General features: G+C 38.2%; 1 protein-coding gene across 1 annotated transcript in view; it reads right to left on the bottom strand.

Moving 5' to 3' along the window:
• iqsec1a (IQ motif and Sec7 domain ArfGEF 1a) overlaps positions 1-13,459 on the bottom strand; it is a 91,779-nt gene that overhangs the window by 66,739 nt on the left and 11,581 nt on the right. Inside the window, 2 exon segments of the mRNA XM_051095944.1 lie at positions 10,665-10,772; positions 11,044-11,073. Coding sequence (XP_050951901.1) covers positions 10,665-10,772; positions 11,044-11,073 — 138 coding nt within the window.

The following is a 13,459-nucleotide window of genomic DNA, read 5'->3' as shown; positions in this document are numbered from 1 at the left end:
ATTTTTGATTCTGCTCTTATGTTTGACCATCAGGTTAAAAATGTGGTAAAAAATTGTTTTTATCAGTTAAGGACTATTGCGAAAATTAAATCTTTTTTGTCTGTTCCCGATCTAGAAACAGTGATTCACGCATTTATCTCTTCTCGCTTGGATTACTGTAATGCTCTTTATGTAGGAATTAGTCAATATCCTATTTCAAAATTGCAGCTGGTTCAAAATGCTGCCGCGAGGCTTCTTACTGGTACTAAGAACAGGGAGCATATAACACCAGTTTTAGAAAGGCTTCATTGGCTTCCTGTGAAATATCGAATACAGTACAAGGTGTTGTTGTATGTTTATAAAGCTGTTTACGACTGGGCCCCAGAATATATTAAGGACTTGGTGCATATGAACTCTGGTAGATCACAAAGGTCTTCTAATTGTTTACTGCTCTTTGTTCCGAGAACTCGTTTTAAAACTAAAGGGGATCGAGCCTTTTCAGTCGTTGGCCCCAGACTGTGGAATGCGCTTCCCCCTGATATTAGATCTGCACCATCAGTTGATGTTTTTAAAATTCGTGTGAAAACGTATTTGTGTTCTGTCGCTTTTAATTCTTGATTTTGTTTTGTATGTTATGTATTTGCACGTTTTCTTTTCTTTTTTTTTGAGATGTACAGTCCTTTGGTCTACGTTGTAGTAGAAAGGGCTATATAAATAAATGAGACTTGAGACTTGAGACTTCTTGTAATTGTGCAGTTAATTCTCATATTGTATTTTCAGAATGTTTTGGAATATTTGTTACTACCGAAACACACAATTTAATAGAAAGGGTTATATTAACCTAAAATTGTGCTTACATCTACCTTGTAAATATATTTTTTGCTATTTTATTAAAACATTTTAGAGGTAAATCAATAACAATTACATTTTTAACAATTTCAAGTGTAATTTATGAGATTTGTTGTATTTTGAATCCAGTTTTTCTTTGTTTTCTTTTGTTGCTGATTTCAAACTTAAAGATTCATTAGTTTGAATATACATTGAACCAAACACTATCATAACATCTTGATAATTCAGTATACTTTATTTTGAACAAAACATCCCATGTTTCGATTTGCATAACTGTACTAAAACTGTACCCCCCCCATATATATATATATATATATATATATATATATATTTTTTTTTTTTTTTTCCACATCACTTGTGCAATTTTTATCATAAGTTGATAACTTGAAAGTATCCAATAAATGATGCTTTTGTACATATTAAGCTGACTGATATTTTAAATATTATTGTGGATTTCAATAAATAATAAAAAGATTTTAGTAAACATCTAGGATTTGAATACTTAAATGCAGTTGTGCCACAGCAGTTTGCACCAATTCTGTAGAACGGCTCATATATATATATATATATATATATATATATATATATACACATACATATGTGTGTGTGTACTTGTTTTTGCTACATTGTGGGGACCAAATGTCCCCACAAAGATAGTAAAACCTGAAATTTTTGACATTTTGGGGACCGGCCTGCGGTCCCCACAATGTTAAAAAATTATTAAAAATAGTAAATGGTGTTTATCTAAAAGTGTAACGATACAAACATGTTTTCTGTGAGGGTTAGGGTTGGGTTAGGGGAATAAAAGTTTGAGTTTGCCTAATAAATGTGTAATAATTACACACAGTACACACACATATATATAGGCAAACTCAAAGTCTTTTTAAGCCCTAATATATCTATATATCTATATATCAGAGATAAATATCAGAGAAACTAGCTGCATAGAATTACTAGCTGTGTAGAATTCATATGGGTTGAATATGTTTTGTGGTCTGCCTCGACTCACTTATATGACCTGCTTCATACTATAGTGTCTTTGAACCAGGGCACTGTGGTGGTTCATATAACACTGACGCAAACCAGGCTTCATTCTTCTCAACGGAAACCATATTTACACTCTCTGAATCATTCACTGTCCCCTAAACCAGTGGTTCATAATTCCAGTCCTGGGGGCCCCCTGCTCTGCACATTTTGAATGTCTCACTTATTTAACACACCCGTTGAGATCATCAGCTCGTTAGGTCAGTTAATGGATCTGTCTCCTATCAAGCTGATGCACTGTGCACTGTGTACCATTTACCAGACAGAAAATGTAAATGTCTGACCAATTGACTGATTTCATGCACAGCTTCGGTGTCTTTTTATTGTGTGAGCATTTGATCGAACAGAAAGTCTGCTAAGTAGGGTGACCACCTGTCCCGCTTTGCGTTGTACCACACATATTTTCACCCCTTGTCCCACACGTCGCATATTGAGAAAATGTCCCGCATTTTTATCAGTCTGTTGGTTTTTAATTATTATATTAAGAAAATGTCCATGCGTTCTTTTGCCTTTGATGCGTGGGCCTCATCAAGTGATATGGCACCACTGATGGAAATGGTCATGCGCGCACGGAAAAACATGATATTCTTCATTCATTTGAACAAATTTAATAAAATTGAGGCAGCTTTCAGACGCGACTTTCTTCTTATTTTAATAGTTCGGTTGGTGGTTAATAGTTTTATCATTGAGTCTGCACCGTTCTGGTCTGAATATCTTTCCTGCAACACTAAAGATTCTCTCAACAGGTGCAGAGGAAGCTGGTTTGGCAAGATATTTACATGCAAGTTGAGCTAGGGTAGGAAAACGGCTTTGGTTTTCTTTCCAATAGACCAAAGGATCAGTATCCTCTGTAAGACAAGGGGTACTGAAGTACACAGGGACCTCATGTGGGGCTGTGTCAGCTGGCATGGCAGATGATTGGCTTACCATGTAGGAAAACAGTTTTGGGCGTTTCTTTGGTTTGAGCACTGCCATTCATGGTTGCATTCCCTTTTGGGGAGGCATACTCAACTTTTGCACTGAGAAGGTTTTTGATTATTACCTGCTCTTCACCAATACACCAGTCCAACTTAAACCTTGGGTCGAGCGTGGCAGCCACCTGGAAGCATTCCATCTCTTCAAATTTTGTTAAACGGCTCTCAAGTGAGGATTGTAGAGTTGACACAAACTTTTTATTACCGGTCATCTTCATGTTTTTGATAGCATGCCTTAAGCCCCTGACACAAGGGATGATGAGGCTGGAGGTTACTATTTTGTCAGCCTGGCATCTGTCTGTAGCCTCCTCAAAGGGTTCCAATACCTCACAAAGCTCCTGGATTATTTTCAGCTCATATGACGTCAGCTGGATGGGGCAATGGAGCTCAGCAAGTACATCACTTGGAACATTGAGAACAGACCTCAGCATCTTTAACTGGCTATTCCAGCGTGTGGCATTTGCAGGCTGCAGTTTGTGCCCTCCCTCTAGGGCGTCAGTAGCCAGTGTGGACTTGTGACAAAAAGAAACAAGTTTTTGGACCTTGCCCAATAAGTTTTTTATGGAGCCAGCCTCATCCATGGCATCACGAACCACAAGCTGAAGGGTGTGGACAAAGCATGAGCTTCTCTCTGGTGGGAAGTAGACCATCTCCTCTTCAACATTCACCACTTCAAAATCAGATGTGTCATCCTGCTCTTCCTCTTCACTTTTAGCAACTTGTATTGGTGGGAAGAAGGTGAATGCCTTTACCATGTTGGAGGCATTATCAGTCACAATGAATGAGATTTTGTTCTGAATATTGTAATTTTGAAGAACATCCTCATAAATTTTACAAATGTTTTCTGCTGTATGCCTCCCTTTAAAACGCTGACAGCTCGGCATTACACTCTGCAACATGAAATCTATAATGAAATGGCCAGTCATTCCAAAAAATGATTTCATTGATCGGTTTGACCAAAGATCTACTGTCAGGCAAATATACTCCGTTTTTTCCATCAGATTAATCAGATGTGATTTTACAGTAGCTGAGCGCTGAGGGATAAGATCCTGGCTGAGAGCTCTTCGGGAGGGCATTGTGAAGGAGGGTTGGGCCAAATGCAAAAGATTAATGAAATCCTTATTTTCAACAGTGTAGAGAGGGAGGAGACCATTTGCAATATATGTAACAACACTGTCAGTCAGAGCAACTTGTTGTCTATTAGTTGGTGACCACTTAGAGCTGGAACTCGCTGTTTCAGAAGGATTACCATGATCTTCACTCTGGTTTGGCTGGATTGTGTAACTGTTGGTTTCACAGTCCATCAAGATTTCCGGATGTTTCTTCTGTAGAAAAAAAGTCCCTCAGATCAATCTTTAAGAGAACAAATATTTCTATTAATTCCACAATTGACAAGAATTGTTTTCTTAATTTACAACAAGTCATAAGAAAAAAGAAAGTGTGCTTGCATGCTTTTAAACACATATCCAGTGTTGGGGGTAACATAAGTATAATCACATTTGGCTGTAACGGAGTAATGTAACACATTAATGTTACTGTTGTGTTGTGAGTTGAAGGTGTGTTTAAGGCATTTATGAGCTACAGTATATGCCAGGCTCTTGCTGTGTTGCACTACCGTAATGAGTAGAGTAATGAGTTACTATTCATAGAGAATAACAAGTAAGGTAATGCATTATGTTTTTTAAGTGAATAATGTGTATTACACATTCTTGAGTAGTGACCCCAACACTGATGATATCAAATATCAGTAGCATAATACCATCAAGAGATGGTTTTCAAAATAAAACACTGTCTGTCTGTTAACTTACTTGTAGATGCCTTTTGAAATTTGAAGTAGCCTTGATGGAGCCACAGACTGGAGCACTGCAGTGCTTGCATATGGCTCTGTGGTTTCCTGGTGTTCTTGTTGGAATTGGTTCTTCAAAATGTACTAGTACAAATGACCTTTTAGGCCTGCTATTATTTTCCATGTTGCTGTTATTACAGGTGTTAAATCTATAAACGTTTTTAATCTGAAGTTGTAAGGGACTTCTGAAACAGTCCGGTGTTGACCATCAAATTGTGTAGAAAAGAAGCTTTCAAACAAATGTCCACCTCAAATTGTTTGGCAACCATTTTAAATACTTGGTTAAAGCAAAGCATTCTGGGATATGGAGTCACGTTCCATTGTGTTCCACAAAATTACAATTCCAATAAATCAAACTTAATTATGTGTTCTGTGACTAGAGCTTTTAACATTCATTGCTGGGGGGAAACATTTCCTGTTAATGTAATCCGTACAATTAGTTCAAACTAATATCATTTATAGAATATGTAATGAAATCATATCTGACATATATTGTAAAGCTTCATTGTTAAACACTTCACTTACGTATATGAATTTCTTTGAATTTGTATTGAATTGCAATTCTGCTTTCTTTAATTCAAATTTGAACTGTAATTCTAGATCCTGTTTTTGACATCAATTCAAATTCAAGAAATTCAAGAATTGAACGGGAATTTAGGAGTCATTCTCAATTCAATTCTGAATTGTGCACAAGCCTGACTGCTATGTTCATTATTACATCTAACAACAAAACACCTCAATCGCTCAATCTGAGACATTCTTGTCTTCCCCTGCACCAGAGTCGAAACAATGGCGATCAGAGTATTTACAGCTCACTCAGGGTGGGTCTAAGATAAGACAGTCGTGTCAAACTATTGTGGGAGCGGTCTTGGTCTGGATGGATTTGAAAAGGGGTTGTTACTTATAAAGATTAAAAAAATTCCTGGGTGGATTTTTATCATTATAGGGTGGATGTGTGCACACACTGCCAACACACATTTATGTTCAAACAACATGTAAAAGTGAGTTTTGCACCCCTTTAAGCTCTAAAATGGAATGAGACAATAAATTGTGTCCCATAAAAAAGCATGTGCTATGTAGCTGCAGTGATGGTGCATGGTTGGGAATTCCTGCTTCTGACACCTCGCAGACTATTTTTGCCATGTAGCTGTGCTAAAAATGGACCTGAGAGGGTGTCTGCACTGCAATGAGCTGCTTCCATTTTATCCACAGACTAAAACACAAGACAGATTTAACTGTAATATATACAAGGCTATGATGCGACAGAGGTTAAAATAATGTGTGAAGTTGCAGAATTTGACCTTTCTGACCTCTGAATGATGCTGGTCATGTCACCACTGACTTAAGAAATAAACCAGCCCAGTCTGCCAGAAATCTTTTAAAAAACACACATCTTTTTTTATCATGTCATGTGTGTATGACAATTAATGTCTCCATGTCCTGTTTCATTATTTTATATGAAATGGAAGTGGACAAGAATGCTTTACTTTTTGTACATTTTTGGTCACAAAAGGGTCCAGGGTCGATTATCATTAGTGAAGCAATGCATGAAGCACAGCTCACACAAAAGTCTCACTTTCTCCTTGTGTTTACATGGACAAAACACTTTTCAATTTAAGTGATCAAACCACAATCTGCACAGGGACATTTTTCAACCTTATTCTGCATCAAAATGACAGGATTTTGTCCGTGAACATTTGCCAAACAACAGTATATGTGGCGGCATCTTAAAGCTGCAGGTCAGGGGAAACGTGTAATCAACCAGTAAGCATATCACACATACTGTATATTAAAAACAGACAAGCACATTTCTTGATAATAAGGTTCCTTAAATTGAATATGTAACATAGTATAGCCACCAGATGGCAGTACAAATTTAGAAATGAATGCAGAGACTATGCAAAGTAACTCGATCATGTTCAATATTTTTTCCATCAACATCTGCCTCTGCCTGTCTGTCCGGTTGTGCACTGGCACAGTCCTAATCATGTATTGGTAAACTATAGCAAATGCTGTTTCAGCTGTGAGAAAAGAGTAAGACTCTACTGCTGCAGAAAAATACTGCACCTTCCCCTGGGTCTCATCTGATGAATGCCTGTGCTACTGAAAGATGTTGCAATAGTGTGCAAAGATGGCCTTCTGATGAACACTTCCATTGATATACATAGTTCAAAGGGTAATTCAATAATGTTCAAAAGAGAGTCATTAGCATGCAAAATTCCAACGGTTTGTTGTATAGACAGGAGAAAACTATTCACAGGCAACAAAAATGAAGATTAAAAGCCTGATATTTAAATGTAGTGCAGTGTATTTACTAAGAAACCCATTTTAAGTGTATCTTTTCATAACCTTAAATAAAACAAGCATTTGGGATATGGTAGACAGCTGTTCTCATAAAATAAACGTATTTCACTATAGATACATTTAGGCTACATTGTTAACATGGCTGCCATTTGTAAAGCTTTAGAGCACGGATGAACCACAGTCAGAGACATTTTATCCACCTGTATTATCCTGGATGAATTCTGGATCGAAGTCTTATGAACAGACACAGTACAAGCAGAGCAGAGTGCAACAAAGGCTAGTAGTCACTGCACTGTGATTGTCAGGAACATCATGTTATGTTTCACTGTAATTTCAGACTGAGAACATGCACCTCGACAGCATCTGCTGGTGGAATCCCTGAACTGCAAATAGACATGGTTTTCAGATGTCTAACATGCAATGTCCTACTCATCACAAAAACAGTGCTCCTGTATTTACATGGACATCCCATATTGTACAGTTTGTCCTGGCACAAAATCAAATTATGATCCAGAAAAAAACTGCAAAACTGAATTTTGGAAACAGTAAAATGGCTTTCATAGGTGACAGCATTTCTGGTTTGGTTCTCTCTCTTTCTCTCTCTCTCTCTCTGTTCACCAGCGGCTAACACACACTGACAGCTCGTCCCATGAGCGTGAAGGACACGGCAGTGCCCTGGATGAGGCTTTGTTTTAGACAGGTTTATATCTGTGAGGTTTCTCCGGCCCACAGTGTAATGAAAGCTGATCTTTGCTTCACATCACATCAACACGTGTCCTCTAATAGCACTATATTATCACCACATTCACTGCATCACATGTGTAAATGCACGTTTAAATTCACAATTTCATAGACTTGTCATGTAGCATATTTCTGTGGTGTGACGTGATATATTTAAAATACTTGATTGATTCCAAGTACTCACTGAATGAATACTAAAACAATACTAATACATTAATACCAGTCTGATGCTGTCTATAAGTCCAAATTAGTCTATAACTAAACAAGTCTATACAAAAAAAAAAAAAATAGGCTGTAGTTTCTTTTTAGACCTCATTAAATCTGAAAACCTGCCAAAATCTGAAAACCACTCAAACATGATCAGTCTTTACCCTCTTTCTGAGCCTCTGTTGATTCAGTGGTAATCAACAATATTCTGCAAATGCTTTAGTGCTCTACCTTAACAGAAGAGTGTCTGTTGCTCTAGATGTGTGTTAACTGGCAATCTGATGTGATCTCACAAGACATGAGATGGCTTAATTACTGGAATTGAAATACAGAGCATTTGTTTCCTCCCAGCAGACACAAATCAGTGAAAACTGCTGGAGCACAAAGATTTCATGAAAAAAATTCATGAAAAATTCATAAACATCAGGTCACCTTCCAAAAGGGCTGCAGATAACGAATCTCAACACATTCAAACAGAACATTTTAACAGATGTAAATGCAGCTCATATTTAAAGTCACCACTTCAATTTCTGCACTAAAAGGCTGCAGGATTTTGTGGATGTACAGATATTAAAACTAATAAACTCATCTCAACACACCTACAGACCACCAACCTGTTCACTCACTGTATGATAATCACTAGCTCCAATCGCAAACCAAAAGTTGGGTGGACAGGTATGCTGTAGAGAGGGTTTGCACCGAAGTCACGTTCTGGTCAGTTACCCGGATGCGTGGCCATTGCGGCGATACTCATATGTAAACAGAAGCATTGCTTGCATGGTTAATGTACCACTGAAGATGTTGTTCTACTAATTTATGTTGTCTAAACCACGGAAAATGTGTCCCTGCTGTGCCCATATTTGGTTGTTCCTGTTTCCTGTCCTCGTTTAGTCATCATTAGTTAACCTTGTTTCACCTGTGCCTTAATTATGTTCATCATTATCACCTGTCTTTATAAGTTGTATTCAGTTCTATGTCTGTGTGCAATCTCAAGGTTATTTTGATGTGTGTTCTCCTGCCCTTCATGGATTTACGTGTTTGGATTTTGATTATTCTCGTCTTCGTGCGCTTCCTTGAAACACACACCCGTGACAAACGCTAAGCACTACGCTACTTATTAACACGGCTTTATAATGCTTTATACAAATGCTAAATGAGAAGAAAACGTAAACTTTTCTGAAAACAGACAGTTTTCTCCCTCAGAGATACATGCATATAAAGTCCAATATTTCGTGCACCGTGAACAGTCACATTTGATCTCCCTGCTACATTTTTTTTTTACAATATTTTTTTTTTTTTTTTTGGTGTTTCTGGACTCTGTTAGCGGCCTTTTACAGACTAAATATAATAATAAAGCAATATTTCCGAACAAGCAACATTTTGGAACATGAATGCAGTGCGGTGAATGTACGAGTTGCACCGGGCCACAGGGCAGTCCATATCGTTGAGCCCTGTAATAGGTGGTAAATATCTGTATCTGCCTCCTTCGTCGTGGACTGATGACCCTACAGTTCTTCCCTCTATTTCTTATCCTGACATTGAATTACTGAATTACTTTCATTTTTTTTTCACCAAGCTCATGCTCAAGTTCCATTCGGTTCAGTGGCATTGTTTATATTCAATGCCGCCACAATGGCCGACTTATGGATTGATGACGTAACGTGAAAACACTCTATATCGGTTCCAGCAGGCTTTTAAGAATAATAAATGATGTACGGATTTGATAGTTTTCAAGGTTACTATCCAGGTCAGATCATTGAATAAGCTCAATTCTGTACTGTTATTGCAACTATATATAATGAGTAATTTTTTAAATGCATTCATTTATTTAATTTAACATTATAACTGGTCAGTTCTTAATGTTAGCAAACCCAAATGCACAAGCTGGAAGTGTTTCTGGGAAAGTTTAAGAAAAAGCAAAGATCAGTGAGCCCCAGGGCTGCTGTGATTTCTCACAACACCAATGATATCTGTCAAGTAGCAGTGACATTATATGTGTTATTGAAAAAAAATAAAAGTTTACAGCACCTTCAGTTACTAGCCCAGTCTGCCTTTGTCGACTGTCTTTTATATGCACACATATATTCTGCTATGAGTGTGTTATTCGCACAGTCTGCCAAACCCAATAAATACATGGAATATTTAGTTTTCTTCTCTTAAATGTCACAGCAGCTCCACTGGTTTCTTTCACAGCAACAAACTCACAGTCAAAGCCAAATGAAGAACATGAAATGTTACATTTTAAGATGACATCACACCACTGACACATTCATCACATCACAAGCATCCTCACTGAGCTCATTTCTCATCACATATCCTGGTTTTTTGGTGATTTTTACAAGAGTGACTGTGATTTTTACACATACAACATGAAGTGAATCTGATTCTGATCACTCATTCAAACTTTAAGTTTCTTTAGTGCATCAATACTGTTTATATGCTATTATAAATATAAAGATCGTTCTGTGGGTGTGTTTCATGTAGTAATGTACGTAATTGCCCGAAGATGTTAGTTCAGCATGTTGTACGAGCTATAATATTCTATCAGGTGTAAAAACAAATGATGAATTGTGACTTAATTTCAGTGTCATTGACAAGTGACTAATGATGTGTCTTCATTGAATTAGACAAAATAAACAATTACAAAGTAGCCAAAAACTCTATGAGCTCTATGTATACAAAAACAATATGATCTAGAGAAGGATGAGAGTTTACTGTACCCGAAAGATGCAGACTTCCACTGTCGGCACGGCACGGTTCTCATACACACGGCTGATCTGAGGCTGCTGGGACTGTCTGTCATTTCCACAGGAAGAGAGGCGTGTCTTCTGTAGACAGAAACACAACACAGACACCAGCCACTTCACAACAGTCTGTAGCACAACATCCGAGCTGATACTACTCCAATTAAATAAACACGGATGCTGACCAGGACAGCTGCTGTCACCGAATGTGATGCATCCAAAAGAACACTCAAACACCTAGAACACCTTAGCAACCAAATAACAATGCCCCGGCAACCACTCAGGGAATGTGGTTTATAGTAGACATCAAGTAAAAATAATTAAAAATTCGCTAATACAACAGAAGCAAACTTACCTGACGATTCTTGTACTGCCATATTCTGGTCTGAAAAACAAACAAACAAACAAAAATTCAGGATAAAAAAAACATATCTAAGCAGCAGAGAACTAAAACGTAAAACTGTCAGTAAACCGTTGGTAAACTGTAAACATTTATTGTAAATACATGTACTTTTTAACAAGTGCTACTATACTATACTATACAATACTATAATACAAGTGCATTATAGTAACAAATTCCAGCATATATTTCAAGAATTAACCCTTGTGCATCAATTTAAAAAAGTTACACACAGGTACATAGAGGAAAAAAATGTCCATGTCAAAAAAATGTGAAGCTTGGGAGTACAGACTTAAGTTTGGTCTCATTTTAAAGAAGACCCTTGGCAGATTATTGTTAAAGGTTTAAGTTTATGATATTTTTTATATAAAATATAAATTTATAAAACATTTTGAATGCAAAAATTGATAGAAAATTAAAGCAATAAATCTAAACAAGTTGTGTTCCAAATTTAAGGTTGATATCTCAAAAAATTTGCTTTTAGTAAGATTTTGCTGATGTTGCCGTACAGTACAATTTCTCTCTCTCAAACATTACAGGTGCACACACATAAACACACAAACAAACATTTTATTTAGGACACACATACAAACCGCACTCTGACATCCATACCAACATACACACACAATTATAGCTGCATAATTTATCCAATTGACTCTATAATAGACTATAATATGCATAAGCAGAAAACATAAATCATTTGAGCATTTGCCAAACTTGAAAAAATTGCACAATCTAGAAAAAAAAAAGAATAATTTTGAAGCCTTTCAACAAATATTGCATCATTTTATAGTTAAATGGCTCTGGGATTAAAAATAGCAGTTTTAATGGGTTTCAGTGAGGAAACTTTTTTTCCTTAAGGTCCTGAGAGGAACTATTTTTTGTACCTAGTGTAAAGTAGATTTATTAAAGGAATGAGGGTGAAATATTAAAATTCCAATAAGAATACACACCTGTGTCAAAATTTATGCAGTTGGCATTAACACAGGGAAAATGATAAAAAATATAAAAATAATAATAATGAAAAGGACAAAAATGTCCATAAGGTCGCACAAGGGTTAATAAAGTACATTTCTGTATATAGAGTGCTGTGAAAACCCAGAAGACTAATGCGCCACTGATTCCCCTGATTTTTTTTTAGTTAAAAAGAGTAAAAATAGATTTTTCATGAGTAAAATAAGACCTGTGGTAAACATAACTTGACGATACTTGGACACTTTGCTCTAAAACATGAATTATACACACCCATATTGAAAACGTCTAGGTTACGTACGTAACCCTCGTTCCCTGAAGGAGGGAACGGAGACGTTACATATGGGAACTCGCTTGAGAGTCCAATCATCTCCAAGCCTTATTCAAAAGGCCAATGAACATTCATGAACATTGGCGAGTGGTATTTGCATGCCGAGCCACTCCCCCGTATATATGGGTATATAAGAAGGCGGCGTGCAACCACTCATTCAGGCTTTTGCTGAGGAGCCGAGCTGCAGCCCGGCGTCAGCGCGACGTCAGGTCGTGGCAGGGGATGTAACGTCTCCGTTCCCTCCTTCAGGGAACGAGGGTTACGTACGTAACCTAGACGTTCCCCTTCAGTCGTTTCACTACGACGTTACATATGGGAACAGAACCATGGAACAGGCCACGAACCAGACGTCGCGTTACGCAACACACCGCGTGCCGACAGGCGGACGTGTCAGCAGACGGATATGAGCGTAACCTTCCCAACGCCCTGGGGGCCAATAGGGGGCCCCACAGGGATGCCAGTTGTACTGAAGCAGGAGTTGGGGGGGCGGAGCACATGAAATCTCTACATGTGGAACACAAGAAATTCAATATATCCATAGATTTTAGGGATATATGAGGGAAACATCGGCCTTCTGGCTGACCGTGGAAAAATACTGAAACATGTTGCCACAACCTGCTGGGCAAAGGAGACCCAACCGGAGCACAGACAAGCACTACTCCGCACTAGGCCTGACTGCGGGGCATGGAGGACCCAGGTTCGCCGGAGGGAACAACTGAGGGAAATAGCACACGGATCCATTAGGAATGGCGCAGCAAGCCGACACCAGCCGGACTCCCGCTCGCCTGTGATGTCTATGTTAAGACACGGGAGGATACGGCCTCTATGCGAAGGTTGTAGAACCTGGCGAAGGTATTAGGTGTCGCCCAACCCGCAGCTCTACAGATATCTGCTAGTGAGGCGCCATGAGCCAACGCCTAGGATGAGGCAAGAGCTTGCAGGTTCACCACCTGATCGCGGAAAGGCGTGGTGGGAACCTTGGGCACATAACCAGGCCGGGGTCTCAGGATGACGTGAGAATCGCCGGGCCCGAATTCTAGGCATGCTTCGTCAACAGAGAAAGCTTGT

This window comes from Labeo rohita, chromosome 23, assembly GCF_022985175.1.
Source record: "Labeo rohita strain BAU-BD-2019 chromosome 23, IGBB_LRoh.1.0, whole genome shotgun sequence".
NCBI classification, from domain to species: domain Eukaryota; kingdom Metazoa; phylum Chordata; class Actinopteri; order Cypriniformes; family Cyprinidae; genus Labeo; species Labeo rohita.
This window is presented reverse-complemented; position numbering and strand designations above follow the sequence as displayed.